Source organism: Cyrtonyx montezumae, unplaced genomic scaffold (assembly GCF_038088225.1).
Source record: "Cyrtonyx montezumae isolate F1298 unplaced genomic scaffold, pur_monq_1.0 scaffold_4, whole genome shotgun sequence".
Classification (NCBI taxonomy): Eukaryota; Metazoa; Chordata; class Aves; order Galliformes; family Odontophoridae; genus Cyrtonyx; species Cyrtonyx montezumae.
In genome coordinates this window covers 17458758-17475497 of record NW_027072045.1, presented here as the reverse complement: position 1 = coordinate 17475497, position 16740 = coordinate 17458758, and the positions used below count along the sequence as shown (strand labels likewise).

The 16740-nt window shown below is 40.7% G+C and overlaps 1 protein-coding gene across 4 annotated transcripts in view; it reads right to left on the bottom strand.

The window, feature by feature from the left end:
- IDE (insulin degrading enzyme) overlaps nucleotides 1-16456 on the bottom strand; it is a 52832-nt gene extending 36376 nt beyond the window's left edge. For 2 of the 4 annotated variants that reach the window (XM_065746718.1, XM_065746719.1), the window contains exons 1-5: nucleotides 16050-16277; nucleotides 7227-7411; nucleotides 5684-5891; nucleotides 4620-4789; nucleotides 642-764 (exon numbers count right to left, since the gene is read on the bottom strand). In XM_065746718.1, coding sequence (XP_065602790.1) covers nucleotides 642-764; nucleotides 4620-4789; nucleotides 5684-5891; nucleotides 7227-7411; nucleotides 16050-16153 — 790 coding nt within the window. In that variant the 5' untranslated portion in view covers nucleotides 16154-16277. Of the gene's footprint in view, nucleotides 1-641; nucleotides 765-4619; nucleotides 4790-5683; nucleotides 5892-7226; nucleotides 7412-15574; nucleotides 15695-16049; nucleotides 16278-16393 lie in introns of those variants that run through there. The other 2 variants (XM_065746720.1, XM_065746721.1) reach the window with 2 other exon arrangements.
- Between the last annotated feature and the right edge of the window lie 284 nt (nucleotides 16457-16740).

Genomic DNA, 16740 nt, shown 5'->3' with positions numbered 1-16740 from the left:
ATTTTTATGTGTGGATCTCCCTGTAAGCAAAAAAAATTAAATAAGGAAGAATCTGGAACTTATCAGTTTTCAACTCTGATTCTAGAAGACCTCAAAAGAAAAAGAACAAAACAAAACAACAACAAATAAAACAATCTGTAAGATACAAGGCCTCCTGGAAAGCAATTGCATAATTCTGATGCTTGAACAAATAACTGAGAAAAGAAATGTCTCTGTTTAAGGAAAATAAGTAAAGAGAAGTAAAGGCTTTTCATGTTAGATGAGGTTTATCCTTTAACAAAGCAGAAATTTTTGGAGTGGAACTATGTACAAGTTTAAAATATGAAAACAGTATCAAAAGCCCTCCCAATATCTGAGGTGTCAGTCTTCAAAAAGCAAGCATATGACAGCAACTGATGATTCAATAACAGACTGACAACTTCCAGCTTAGTTTTTGTACTGTAAGCTTATGAACACTTACATTTACAACACTGCAAGTTGCTTTGGAGATGTTGCTAAATATAACAACGTTTTATCATTCTGTACAAGCTTAATTTTTTCCCTTTTTGTAGATTTTAAAATTTTACTTTTTTATGAACATAAACACATTTAAAATCTTATTCAACCAACAAGAAAAAACAACAACACTTTTGAGCTCTCACCTCTTCCTAAGACACAAATAGCCATTAAATTTGATGAATAATATGTAGAATGAAACTTCAGTAACTCTTGTCTTACGTCTATTCCTTCTTTGGTTGGTCTAGTTTCCAGAGTGAGTTTATTCCCTGTAACATAAAATAAAATCTAGCAATACAGCTTGCTGATCACAGGTACACTCATGCTTTACAAATTTACAAAAAAAAGAAAAATATAAATGAATGAATCTGTTTTTGTCTTGATTGACAGTCAATTTAAAAAATAAACATTGAGCATAAAGTAAATTGATTCTATACTGTAGAAAGTTGTGGAAAACATTGTTATGAACACTTCCATTCTCCATGTCATCCTCAAGAATCTAAGAATTTATCAGACTTCCAAATTAATATTTTAATTTGAATAGTTATTTCAAAGCAATGCTAGTAAGCCTCGGCTTTAATTCAGAAGGAAAAAGCTCTTCTTTCACACAACTTGAGCAGATTTTACACCTGCATACACACACCTTTCAAAGGAATCACTGTATGAAATTACTTGTGGCACAGCATGACAAAAATTATAGACTAATATTTTAATTAAAAAATAAATAACTGATTACTGATTTAAAACATGGTTTGTAAATTGTGACTGTTCAGCTTCTGCTTCCCCAGCACTGAACTGTTGCTTGGTGTCATCCACAAACTTGCTGATGGTGCACATTCAATCCAAATGTTGATGTCATTGATGAAGACATTAAAGAGCGTCAGTGCCAATAATGACCCTTGACACCACTCGTCACTGATCTCCATCTGGATATCCAGCCATTGATCATCGCTCCCCAGGCACTATCTCACAACCAGTTCCTTACCCATTGAACTGTTCACCCAACAAATCCAAATCTTTCTAATTTGGAGAGAGTGATTGCAGGAGACAGTGTTAAAAGCCTCACTGAATACTAGACAGGTGACATCTGCAGCTCTTCCCTTGTCTACTGATGCATTTACACTATCATAGAAAGTCAGGAAGGACTTGCCAGATATGCTCTGCTCCCTTGTCTAGAGGACAGATTCCCAGAAAGTTTTGTTCACTAACTCCCTAAAGAGCTGGAATTTGGCTTTCCGATGATTAAGCTTCCTGATTTTTCTCTTTGTCTGTCCAACATCCCTCGAGATTTTGAACTCCACCTTCATGTGCCCAGGCAACCTCCAATCCTGATATCACTAATCAGTTCACTTGTGCTGGTGAGCAACAGGTCCAGCATTGCATCCCCGTGGTGAGGCTATTACTCTGCTCTGGAAATTATCCCTGATACATTCCAGGAGCCTCCTGGATTGCCTACATCTCACATGCTACATTTCCAGCAGATGTCAAGGTAGTTGAAGTCCCCCAGTAGAATGAGAGCCTCTGTGATTGCAACATCTCCTGTAGCTGAAGGAAGATTTCATCAACAGACTCCAGTTGATCAGATGGTTAGCAGCAGACACTAGCCACACAGTTCCCTTCTGAACAGCTTTTAGCCATTATTGATAGCCACGCTCCAGTCGTGGAAATCATCCCACCAGGTTTCAGTGACAGGAACTGCACTGTGGTTTTCTAGTGGCACAGTGGCTTTCAGTTCCTCCTGCTAGTTTCCCAAGCTGCGTGTATTGATGTAGAGACAAATCAGTTGGGCAGGATAACTTCTTGGAGGATAAATTCTTAACTTCTTTGAAGTATTTTCCCTTGAGTTTCTCTGTTGCCTTTCTCCTTGTGCCTCAGTGGTCCCCTGTCTCATCGTCACAGGATTTGAAGTTTGCTGCAGAATTGCCAGTATATGTCAGGGCAGCAAGTTGAGGGCCACCCTGTCCCTCAAACTTAGTTATGCTATCCCACACCTTAACATCGGTAGGCTAGCTACTGCCACCTTCCCCCTTCAAATCCAACTTAAAGCCCTACCAATGAACACTGCTAGCTTTTTCTCCTTCCCCCAAAGAGAACTGAAACTCATCTGGTGCCTGCAAGGCCGATGCCATGTAAGCCATTCTGTTAGTCAAAGAATCCAAAACTGTGGAAGAAGTATCAGCCCTGAAGTCAAGTGTTTATACATAGAAGTGAGTAAAAGCAAGGAATCCTAATTTAAGGGGATATTTAGGGTATTATATTTAAAACAGTTTGTTTATATTCTTTCCCATCTTTTAAGCTACATCAGCTTATCAGATTTTACAGATCTGAGCCTAAAGACAACAGAAACACAGAAGTTTTAGACAGCTCCAGAATTAATAGAAAGGTCAAATTAAAATGAAAGATATAAAACTTAAGCTTAATAACTGTTCTATTAAGAGTACCAGAGTAAGTTAAGAGGCAACAGTCAGAAGACATCTTGTAGAGGTAGGAAAATGGACAATACAGAAGTGGGAAGAACAGGACACCATTGAGGAATTACTGTTACAAGCAGTTACTCAGAGATAGATAAAGGGGATATGTGGACAAAGGAATAAATAAACTTAAGAATTAAGGTGTATTTTTTTTTCTCTGTATAGACAGAGTAACGTAAAGTCACTGCCAAAAGGGGCTCTGCAGCAATAAGCTGTGATTCAAAGCATCAAATGGGGTCATTCCTGTATTCTGCTAGACCAGCTAACAGCTCAGCTAGCCAACAGGAAACAAGGATGTCAACTGTAGTTATCATGAGAACTGTATCTGGCAACTCTGAGTAAATAAAAATCAAAGTTGGGTGCAAGTTCTGCTGAGTCAGATTTACATGAAGATTATGCCCTACTGAATTTGAGCAAACCTCAAGTATTCTCCCTATGCAAACATTTCCCTTTTCAGCTACAAAATCTTCCTAAACTGTAAATAAATATTTCTGCAATGCCTAATAATATTTTCTGAGAGCTGCGTAGAAATGAAAAAAAAAATTCTTAAGTAAAAGCGAAAACTTTATTTGCTGATTCAGGAAGGCCAAATTCCACCCCTCTGAGATTACAGAATGTACTTTGGATACTCGCCTGAAATTTCCAAGGCTTGCTTTCCAATTCATTTGTTTGGGGAATACAGTTTAAACTCCTCCTGTTTAAAACAGCCTCTCCTCATTGGAAAACAGAGCACGATACACTCTTGTAGCAGCTGGCTACCAGCCCTTCAACTATATCCTTCATCAAGTGTAAAAATATTTTTCTTAAGACAAAGGAAGGAGCCAGTCCTAACAGTTAATTACCTGCTCTCTGAGCTCCCTACTGTAGATATTTCATCAACTCTTCACTCAGCAAATGAACCCAGCCACAAAAAACATTCACTGTTAATAGTGTAATGCCCAAACTAATGGTACTATGACAGCTTCAACATAAACCCGCAACTCATGTATAAAATAACTTCAGTGAAAACTCCAATTAAACTTTGCCAAAGCGCCAAATAGCTTTGGTTTTAACAGTAACCATGTTCTGTTACTTTAATGCTTTTTAAATTGAGGTTTTTGAGTTTTCATTACTGAGCATTCTGTGATTAATCAAGACTGAAAAACACCATCAGCCACAGGATTGGGATTTGTCCAATAATAATTTACCCAGACATTTGCTGCTGCATTTTATGCTTCATACTTTCTTTTCATGTTCTTATTCAGTAACTGTCAAGTGACTTAGCTAATCTTTCTGATTTTACCAGTCTTAACAGAATACTACTTAGCAAAAAGAATGCGACTAACAACAACTTAAACTCAGTCTATTCACACTGCCATGCACAAAGACTTACAAATCAAATCACTGGAAAACAGCATCCACTGCAGTAATTACCAAAATCATAAAGAATGCCTTGTCACTGTCAAGCAAGTCTTGTATCACTCTTGTTTTGCATGCTTTTGTCTAGCTTGGTTTGGTCTACCACATGGAAAATGTAATAAAGCACCACAATAAACATGTATGGAGCAGAAAAAAACAGAATTGTTTCAATCCAGTCTTAATCAACTTCATATAAACAACAACACTGCATACACTACACAACTCCAATGGGCGAATAATAATTTTCCAACAAACCTGTTCCAAATTTACTGAAGGGATGATTGGGATTCCCAGTAGCCTTCTCCAATTGAAACAACCTCCAAGCATCATTCATCAGGTTCTTTTCATGCTCAGAATCAACAGCATTCACTTCCCTATCTTTGCAGCTTTCATCAAACAAAGGGCACAGGAAAAACTGGGCAAATCTAAATAGAAAATGTTCAAATCAAGTCAAAAGTACTTTCCATTACATTTATTTACGATACAAAGTATCCCTCCTGAAAATAACCGATTACTTTTTAGTGCAGAATTCCCAAATTCCGTAACAGTTTTGACACTGATTCATTAGTTCTCCATTTCTTTACCTATGAATGCAAACTACAACACACACTACTTTATGCAGTAAGAATCAACCTTAAATCACAAATCATACATTGAAAACTTCTACAGTACAGAAGTTTAGCTGCAAGACATTCTTAATCTTGTGAATCAAATCAATTTTGTCAGATATCGAGGAGACAAGGAACAAACCTTGAGACCAAGAGAGCAAATTTCTCAGTCTTAATGATGAGTGTGAACAACTTGATCATCAACACAAGAATTCTCTGGCATTAGCAAGGGATCCCACAAAGGGAAAAATCCATTCTTCATCTCACTGACTACGTGCCCTTCTAATTCTCATCTCTCCCACAAAAAGCAGAGGCTTCAGACATTTCCCTTTACTAAATACATCCAATTTTATTTCTAGCCTTCATATTTACGTTATCAAAGAAGTGAGGTTTGAGGCATGCAAAGCATTCGATCATACAATTAAAGTATTTGCATAATGCATAAGCTCATGATCACATTCTGTGTCTCACATTTTTTAAAATATTCAGTATAAATACAACCACTGGACTTTAAAAATTCTCCCTTGGTGAAGAAGTCTGCTAGCTGGAGAAAAAAAAAAGAACAAATTTTTTTTAAATTGAAGTCAACCAGTATCAGTTTTAACAAAAGACAATGCTCTCAACCTTTTAATAACATAGTGATAAAACTATGACAAAGAACTCTTACGTCATTTCAAACAGCAGCAATAATTTAAATAGAAGTGTGTTTACCTGTCCAATGCACCTTCTAGATGTTCATGTGACACATCAAAGTAATAGTTTGTATGCTCTCCACTGGTGAAAGCATTGGAGCTCCCTGCATGCTCACTAAGAAACTGACTATATTCATTCTCTTTTGGGTATTTCTTGGTTCCCAGAAACAGCATATGTTCACAAAAATGACTAAGTCCAGCAATGTTGGGTGGATCAGACAAAGACCCTGCAAAAGGAAAGTCATAAAAACATTGATAAAAAGTAATAATAAAACTTTCAGTCTTTTAAAGTTCTTCCTATCACAGTATGTTGCCTAAGTCAATTATACAAATTCTGTAGTTTTAAGTAGATACTTGGCAGCTACAGTCAACTAAAATCTATCTTAAAAAAGGAAATTTAAAATGAGTAACTGAACCAATTAGTGTCTCAAATTGCCTACCCGGATCAGTCTGCATTGGATGCTTTTCAAAGAAATAAGATTAAATTGAAGCTCGTGATTCATAATCTGCATAGACCTGGCAGATCACAGTGTTCTGTCTCCTATAGTATGATTTTAATAACTGCATTGCATTAAAAGGCAGCAATTGACAGCCACAATTAAGGAGGTGTTTCTCCTGTGGTTTACAGGATGAGTAATAACCTGTGATTAATTTCCAGGACACAAGCAGCTATTGGCAGTCAGCTAGGAAGTGAGAAGGCAGACATTAAATGACAACAAAGGCTTCCTGAAATGCAAGGCAGAAGTGGGAAGTTTGAATCTGCCAATCCTGCTGTGGACCTTACAACAATGTGCAATGGGTGAACAGAGGTGAAGACAACAGAGACATCTGATTATGTCAGAGACACGTGCAGGAACAGGACATAGTGGATTACTACTGTCATAGTATCCAAGAAAACCAGATTTGGGATCTTCTGAACTAGGCAATGATTTGTGCTAGAAGTTTACAAAGTTACTCTGCTACTTCTATCCTAACATCAATGGCAGAAAGCTCCCAATTGTAAATACTGCAAGAGGATGAGTAAAGATGCTTAGGTAATATGCGCATGCATCACACTGTAGAAGTATGTTTATCTCCAATAAAAGAGAAAGCTTCCACAGCTTCAGAGATACCATCTTCCCCTTCCATTTCTGTTCACAACTTAAGCATCACTGCAGTTAGGGCGTGCCTCCCCACCTCCTCCAGCACTACAGCACCTTCTCACCTCAACTCATCAACAGTTTAACAAGAAAAAAAGAAGTCTGATGTGACAGATGGAGCCATCTGAAATAATTGTACTCACACCCGCCCCTTTCCTGCTTACAAAACAGCTTTCATAACATGAAACTTACTCATTAAAAGACATATTTCTACACTTGAGTAAACACAGTATACCAAGAGAATTCAATTAACTCTCACAATTTTCAACTTAACTTGTCAAAGAATTAAGCTCCAAATTACAGCAAAAGACCAGGCTACCAATTAGACGTTATTCTTGCCAGTTTATTTGCAATTAACATACACAACTTAAAGGATTTTAATGATACAATAAATATTTAATGAACACAAATTGCATTAGATACCTATGTGCACATCGAGCGCTGCTGAAGACTTATCCGTGGTGGGGTCACTAATGAGAAGTGCTTTAATGCCATTTGCCAATTCCAGTCCACGATATTCTCGCTTATCCTCAGGTGATTTGATAATTTCATTTGTTATTCTCTTAATAGCACGATTGCTCATTTTGTTATTTGTCTCCTTCTGAAGACTTAAGGAAAATAAAAGAGATTTTACTTACTGTTTTTACTTAAGACCTGTTCATAGATTAACAATTACGTTAGAGAATACGCGGTGGGTGATAGAGACAGCAAGGAGTTTAGTTCTGCACAAAACTCATAAAATTGGCCTAAAAGGATAGGAAGTGCTGGACTGAATGCTAAAGCAAACCAGCAGAAAAAGCCATTCCACCCACTAATAAGGAAATGGGAGACTAATGCTTTGAGGCAAGCAGAATAAAATAAGGTGGTATATACCTGTACCTAACGCCCCTCCACAACACACATGAGCCATGAGAAATGTTTGTATAGTTCTGGCATTACCACATTTGTGACAAAGGGTTTTACAGTACTTCTTCCATTTTCATGTTATACTGATTAAGAAACTACCCCAATTTTAAGACTAGATGCAAGCTTTTAGACTATATAGGGTGCAGTACATGAAGGAATGTACTGCTTTCAATAGGTTGTTACAATAATCCAGTCATTGTAACTAACTTGTGGAATCAAACCAACTGCATACCCAATGTTACCAGGTGGTATAGAAGGAAAAACTGAACCTAATTATATATTTTATTCATGGTTTAAAATTCTAAATAAAAAAAAAAAAAAAAGAGTAGGATGATAAAATCATGCACCTTTCAAAAGGGAAGGATCCTGGCAGCTACTGTCCTGATGACTTTATTGATGGTCTAAAAAGTATCTGACTCGAGCCAGCACAGTGCCAGCGTGGGAGACAATGTAGCTGATAAAGAGTTGGTTACTAACTACACATTAAGGATAGAAAGTTTCTAAGCATAATGCCTCCAGTAATAGCTGGGAAAAGAAAGCGTTTCACAAAAAGAAAATGAAGATTTAACCTGCAGCAAAGATGTTACAGGGAAGGATTTAGGGGGAAGGAGATACATATAAACACTGGGAGATGCATCATCAGAAAGCAAAGTGCAGAGCAGGCATTAGATCTTGGAAAAATTTTTGGAAGTAAAAAGACTATTTGTAATCTTCAAATAGACTGAAAGAAATCACAGCAACTAACAAGAATTAAAATCCAGGTTAAAAAAACCTAGAACATAGAAAGCATCAAGGAATAATCAGAATCTGAATACTCAAGCAAGAGCCAATAATGAACAATACAGAATAGCACCTGTAAACATGCTGCAAGGCACATTTCAGAGGAAATACTTCCACTAGGAAAACAGGGTTCTCAAACCATACTTCAAAAGAAAAAAAAAAAAAAAGTACAGTCAAATGTAATAGCTAACCCCCAACTTGGATGCTGAAATTAAATGCCTGCACTCTAATTTAAATCTGTCATTCATTTACTAGCTTAACCCTGTATCTAGGGTGCAGCTGTCTTTCACAACCAGAGAATACTCAAAGCATGGAAACTTCTGTTTCTTTGCATCAACAGCACACACACAAGGCACATGCCCAACATACAAACATCTCCTTGTTCAAAGTTCAGAGTATGAAGTAGAAATACTCTATTACATTTAAACATTGAACAAAAGTTATAAAGGGAGAATTGACACTACATTTTATAGATGGAAGTAACTAAACTGTTCTTAATTCTGTTTCACTCCTACACTGTTCTACTGGACTGACAAACATAAGCATACAGGAGAACAAAGTCATTTCTTTTTCTCCCAATTTCACCTCTGCTAACAAACAACTAGCAGCTGGCTTTCAGTTAAAGCATTCTGCCTCATTAACATACCAGTTAATAAACAGAAGATGAAGCAATACTATGAAATTTCCAATCTGGGAGGTTTGATATGCTACACAGTTTCCTTGTCACGTGGTACCTCTTTAATTCTCTACCATCTCATTGAGTCACAGAATGTTGATTGCTCAAATGACTCATCATCCCAACGTGATTCATCAAATTACACAGCTTCCGTGGAACCTTACAATCTTCACCTGATGCCTTGTGAAGCTGCACACCACCTCACTTTATGATCATTCCCCGCTTGTTCCTCCTTCAGGGCTATCTCCAGTTCAGCAGTCAAATTTCAGAACAGAAAAACTACAGTTCTCAAAAGATCAAGTGATTAAGCCTTCAAACTAAGGACTTAATCTTGTATCTCCTGACTGTTATTTACACGGGCACTGTGAATGCAACACTCTCTTTATGGCTTGAATGGCTTGAAGAATGTAGAGAGGAAAAGGACCTGGGGGTGTTGGTTGATGCATGGCTTAACATGAGCCGGCAGTGTGCCCAGGTGGCCAAGAAGGCCAACAGCATCCTGGCCTGTATTAGAAATAGCGTAGCCAGCAGGAGCAGGGAGGTGATCATCCCCCTGTACTCAGCTCTGGTACGGCCGCACCTCGAGTACTGTGTTCAGTTTTGGGCCCCTCACTACAACAAGGACATTGAGGCCCTGGAGCGTGTTCAGAGAAGGGCAACAAAACTGGTGAGGGGTCTGGAGCACAAGTCTTATGAGGAGCGGCTGAGGGAGCTGGGATTGTTCAGTCTGGAGAAGAGGAGGCTCAGAGGAGACCTTATTGCACTCTACCACTTCCTGAAGGGGGGTTGTGGTGAGGAGGGGGTGGGCCTCTTCTCCCTGATAAATAACGACAGGACGAGAGGGAATGGCCACAAGTTGCGCCGGGGAAGATTTAGATTAGACCTGAGGAAACATTTTTTCTCTGAAAGAGTGGTCAGGCACTGGAATGGCCTGCCTAGGGAGGTGGCTGAGGCACCATCCCTAGCGCTGTTCAAGAAGCGTTTAGATGAGGTGCTAAGGGATTTGATTTAGTAGTTGGGTAGGGACAGTGATAGGAGGATGGTTGGACTAGATGATCTTGTAGGTCCTTTCCAACCTTATGAACCTATGAACCTTTAGCTTCAAAAGTTCTCATGATTAAGCCAGAATTACTTCCTTGTAAACTACATAAACTGTGCTAGTGGACAACTCACATGGAGGCAAGAGAGCAAGAGCAGATGAACCACACATCATATTTGGAAGGCAGTGTGCCAAAAGAAAACAAAATATACAGATCCAATACCTTCTAGCTAAAGCACTATCCTTCTGGTGCTATACAACTATAACATGATAGCTAGAAAAGAAAATGCAGATTAAGGCAGAATATTTATACAGTGGCATTTTCTTAAGTGAGCTGTAAGCTCCATTCATTTGCAACCGCTTTTTGACAACAGAAAAAAAAGAAAAATATATTTCTGTTTACTTATTTCTAGTTTATTTGAGAAACAGCTTAATTCCTGAAGTCATGCTGAGGGCATGTCCTAAAATACTGGCACTGTATCTACTCGCTATGCTATCATCACAGCAAGCACGGGAGGATGCCGACATTCAGTGGGAAAGAAATTCATCCTCAAACTAGCTGCGTTCCTATTCAATGACTGGGAAATTTTTGACATTCTTCCTTCTCATCAAAACAACTTCACTTGTACAAGGAAAGTCTAAGTCAAAACAGGCATCACAGCAGTTTGGAGTAAAGTTGTATTCTATTCTTTAGGGTCCATTTTTGTAATGAGTTGTAGGCAGGCAGTCCCACAAACCCAGCGAGGCTCCCCGGGGATGCCAGCTTCCAGCTGCAGAGTACAACAGAGTGGGAGTGGGATATATTAAGTGATACCTGATTCTGCCTACTTATTTTAGTCTAAGTTATTTTAGTAAACTCATTGTAATTAAAAATCAACCACCATAGTCAAGCCTAAGCTCAGTGTTTGAACAATTAAAGACCATATTTGAAAACCAATTAACAGAAACTCCTGAGAGCAACCTTCATTGCATGAATGTAACTAACTAATAAAAATATGACCCTGAAAGCACAAACTCCAAAGCGCTTTTCAGATTTGTTGTCATAACAGGCTGCACATGTTTTAAGTCAAACGTTGGTAGGGAGGTCTGAGCCAGACACATGGCTATAAACGCTTCATCGGCTTCAAGTAACCAGATGAAGGACAGCCAACACCACTACAGATTTCCATGCTTATTTTCAACATACATCAGTTGATTTTAAACTTGGGGGTTCCCTGAAACTTTCTTACAACCAAACCTTAATTTCTTTCATGCACGTCTGTGGGAGCTTCAACACATTCACTGTACATTTGCACTTGTATATACTAAAATCTGCATTGCTCCTGGTCTTCAGTACACATTTCATGTGTTTTGATTACACTTGATATGCTACCTAACTGCAACACAAGCATTCTAACTCCACCCTGACAGCAGTAACAGTCAAATTCATGTTTTATCTGCTTGAAGTTCCATATTTTATTTGTACATCCACTTTTATATATATATTAATTTTTTTTTAATTCCAAACTTCACTGCCTACCACTTACCAGAGGGAAATCTTTGTTGAGCCCAAACCTCTGTTCTACCTACTAATCCTCATGGTTTAGTGTCCTTAGTGACTTACACAAAGATTTCTTCAGCTGGCAATGCCTGGAGCAAAAGAAGAGCTGAGTGCCTCAGCAGGAGGCCTGGGGCTGCAGAACTACAGCCAAGAGAACTCCCCGTGTTTTCTCACTTTGCCTGCAGTGAATTCTTATCAGTGAATTGAGCACTGTGGAGAATTCCATGAACATTCTTCAGTTACAAGCTAGCGACTGCCTTGCAATTATAAAATAAATCTCCATTCTTCCACAGATCTTTACCCCTTCTCCTTTCATGTCTGCCCATCCTCATGATAGCAGCAGCATTTAACAGCACTGACAACCTTATGTTCATAACAGTGACATGAGCAGTAAACCAACTAGTAACTGACCTGCTCTCTCAACTTACAGATTCACCTGTACGCCACAATTAAAGTTATTTTTTAAACTAAACTGTAATCAGGACAGTTTTGTTTTTTCTCTAAAAATCATTCTGCTGTTTTCGTTAAGGTACATATATATATGTATATATATACTTTAATATCTACCAATATAATAAAAAATTCCAGCAGAAAGCAAGTAATCTCAACAAACATAATTAGATCTTCTCAGCTGACCATTACCATAATAAAGGATGCTTCAGAACCCTCACTGTAACTCTGTCAGGTTACACAGTTCAAAAGAAGCCAAACCTAGTAAGCCTTCTTTTACACACTAAGAAATTAAAGCAGTTGGTATGATTCAACATCCATAACCCACAGCAGCAATCTGCTGTGAATTTACTTGTCAAGAACTACAGAATCTTTCTCAGATTCCAACACGTTCCTGATGCTGATCTGAATAAATCTGATTGCACACACAAACAGACTGCATAAGTAGATAAACCATGACTTAATCAGTGCTCCCAAGTTCTTAAAAATAACTAATCATGCCAAATCAGGCAAGTCTGAGGATGAGGAAAATTTATAAGGCATTGTTAAGTAGTTCATTTTGAAGAAATTCTGAAGTCTAGCTACAAGGAAAGCATTTTCAGAACCTCAGTCTCCAGCTTTTTGCCACATCTGGAACCAACTCAGAAAATGAGAGTGGCCAGGACAGATACTGCCTTCTTTACTCTCCTTCCCAGAAAGGTCCAGCTTCTGCAGCTTCTAGATTACATCCATAAGGCTCAGACTGCTACAGCTTTCACTGCCAGTGGGACTGTAAAACTGGACACAATTACTAGTAGCATTTATAAGATGATAGCACATTGTGAACTTGGCAAAATCAACAACCATGATAGTTTCACCTGTAAGATTCAGCCCTAATGGAGCAACTGGAACAGCAAAATACTATGTTTGATTTCAACAGCCTCGGCTTGGTCAAACAGGATGGGATCAAGATAACACAAAGCTAACTCTGTGCCTTAAAATTATATTCCTTCGCTTGAACATTTTACAGTTTCCAAAGTTTAAAAAAAAAAGTTAAACAAAAAGGCAGAATGTTACACAATCTGCTTTCAGACATAGCAATAAAGAATAACAATTTTTTTTTCTTAAGTGTATCTTCCCACTTCCTTCAGAAACATTCATATGAATTCATTTCATTGCATTATGCATCAAATCCCTGCAAGCCAGAAGGGTTCCCCTTTGCCCTTCCTCCTGCTCTGACACTTCCCCAGCATTCCCCCCCTCCCCACCACAGGGCTTGGTCCACAGCTACAGGGCAGTAGCAGTGTTAGCATAGCCTTGCATGTGCCAGAAAACACACAGAACTGGATGCCATGGGAGAGACCACTGTGCTTTATTCTAGAATGAATTGGGATGCGTATTCCATACTTTTGTCAGCAACTAACACATCAGATTGTCCAAGACTGTCTGTAAAGCCAACTCACCTAACACTTCATGCTACCATCTGTCTCAAACCCTCAAACTCAAAAACTTGTGAGGTCTGAAGCAAAAAAAAAAAATAGACGAGACTAAAACTTTAGTTACACTGCACAACACAAGTACATGGAAAGATATGAGAACTGGCAAGAAAAACTGTTCTACCAACAAAACCACAAAGAACTTTGGGATTTGGTGTCATTAACAGTACTCTAATCCCCGTTAAAAACAACTGCTTATTTAACACTAGAGCTTTAACAGAACCAACAGAGCTGTAACAATGAGCAGTGTGCTGTGGTGTGTTTCAGCAAAGGAATTCCAGACTGTTTACCTATTTTTGTTCTGTCTTTTATGATTTTAGACAATTCAATCCAAGTTACACTGTGAGTAAATCTTCAACTTAGAGCAATTTTTTCCATTTCAGTTGTTCAGGCAAGATACAGTTCTGACTCATTCTAAAAACAACTTGCAGAAGGTCAGGCCTTCTAAATAGAGAGCAACAGTGAATCAACTTTTGAACAAGCTTCAACAAAAATCACCTGACCACGAATATACAGCCCTGCATCATCGATATAGTTAATCAGCTCATTGACTTGAGTAGCCAAGAACATAATGATACTCATTTACAGACCACACGTATCCAAATATGTAATAGTAGGCACAGTATAGTTAAATGAATTCCTCTCCAGACATTCTTGTTACTAAGTGTCCTTTTTGCTATCTTGTTAAAAAGACCAACATTATGAAAACATCCAATACAAAAGAAATAATACATTAGAAAAATCAAACCAATATTCAAGCTTAAAGAGAGTATATTTAGGTTAAATGTAAGGAAAAAGTATTTTACAGTGAGGGTGCTGAGGCACTGGAACAGGTTGCCCAGAGATGTGGCGGATGCCCCATCCCTGGAGACTTCCAAGACAAAGCTGGATCAGGCCCTGGGCAATCTGATCTAGCTGTGGTGTCCCTGTTCATTGCAGGGGAGTTGGACTAGATGACCTGTAAAGGTCCCTTCCAACTCGAAGGATTCTATGATTTCCCAAATGCTCTCACAGTATTTTTAGTAAATGACTTCAGTGAGCAACCTGCAGTGACCCCTAACCATGCACTAACACCTTTCAGCTCAGTGAAACACTAGAGGTAAGGAAACTTTTTCCCCCCTTCAATCTATCTTTCTCTGGAGCTCTGGAGGAAGCTGAGCAAGGAGTCCCTTTTGTGGTCATATGCAATATAAGGAATAACACTGACACTCCTGATAAACCCTGAACGTAGAGACTTAGCTAGTCATACACACACGTAAAGACACTTGTAGGGACATACCAACACCGGTATAATTTGCTCTTCTGTTGAAATTAGCTGCTCTAGCTTCAATGTTGCGTGAGAGATTAGAAGAGATAAGGAAGTCTAACATGGAAATGAGCCGTGATACTCAATTATTAAATTATATCTGTTACTAGACTCCTAAGTTTCACACGTTCTCCATCTAAAAAAAATAAAATCTATATGAAGTCCTAGGCCTCCTCTGCCCCCTCACATTTCCTTATTATTTACGTAGATCCTAATTTACAATTAAATGGATGATTAATTCATACTTGCAGGCAGCATGAAAACATAACAGGCCTACTCACACATAACAAAGTCCAAGCATACATTCAGATGCTCTAAGTAACCCAGAAGGAACTACATCCTCAGAAAAGCACTGGCTCAAAACATGCATTGTGAATTACCTCCACAACAGCCAACACACACTGTATGTTCACGCCGTGGTGCACACAGCAATTACAAACAATAACGGTGCACCCAAATTGTGCCACACAAGCAGTTGACAGCATGAGTCATCATAAGCCCTTTGTTTTCCTAAGGAAAAGAAAAGCTACTTTGCCATCTTACTTCTGCACCGCTAAATATAGTTTTGGCCATCAGGGTAACATCAGGGCAGCACTTACAGAAGGAAGAAAACAAAGTTGCCTTCTCCTTCCTGTCAACTTCGGGCAACTCGGAGCAATGTATTTTCACCCCATTTGGGATGTTTATGCTTTAGGAGGACAGGGCAAGTAAAGCAACATTAGAACTCCTTTTTTAAAGGAAAATAAAGACCGAACAACAACCACCACCACCACCACCAGGAAGCCCACCCGGCATGCAAAGGAAAGCCCCACGGGGGCAGCAGACCCGGTACCGGTGGCACAGTGCAGGGCTCACGCAGGCCGCTCGCCCGCGCTCCCTTCACGGCTCCTCCAAAGCCCCGCGTTCCCGGCCGCCCTCCCTGCCCACAGAGGCAGGGCTGCTGCGGCCGCACAACGTGTCCCCGGCCCGGCCCGGCCGCACAACGTGTCCCCGGCGACGCGGACGGACCTCCACTCCTTCACGCAGCGCCGTCCCCTCCGCCCCGCTCCCCCGCCTCGCACGCGCACACCGTACCCGAGAAAGCCGCGCTGAGGGGTGAACTGCGAGGCCGAGGCGGCCTGGGGACGCGCGCAGCTCAGCAGAGCCCGCCTCAGCTCAGGGAGCAGCCGCTGCCGCATATCCCGGCCCCGCCGCCCGTGCCCGGCCTCTCCTCGCCGCCCGGCCCGGCCCCGCTCAGCACGCGTCGCTGCTCAGCTCAGCTCAGCTCAGCTCAGCGGTACGGTCGGCGGCGGCGCCATCTTCTCCGCCCGCCTCCCCTCCCCGCCCGGCCAATCCCTCCCCGGCGCCCTCGGGGTCCCGTCCGCCCTCCTCGCCCGGCGGGGTCGATTCCACCGCTTCGGGCCTCGCGAGGCCCGTACCTGGGGGCGCGTCGGACTGCCTCTGCTGCCGGCGGGGCGGGGGCTGCGGTTGGGGAGGGGGCGGGGGGCCTCTGGGAGGAGGCGGAGGCGGCGGAGGGGGTGGGTGTTTGGGCGGGGAGCCGGGGCGACACTCGTCGCGGCGGGTGGGCCCCCGAGCCGCGCCCGGCGGAGGCGGACGGCGCGAAGGGCAGCGGGAGCGCCTCGCCGCCTCAAAGGACCGCGCGGGGCCCGGCCGCTTCCCTGCTGGCGAAAGCCGAGACAAAAGGTAATTGGATGCCTCTTAATTTGAGTTTGGTGCCGCCCTGAATGGCTGAGATTTCAGTTCTTGTCGCGGAGCGGGTGTCTAA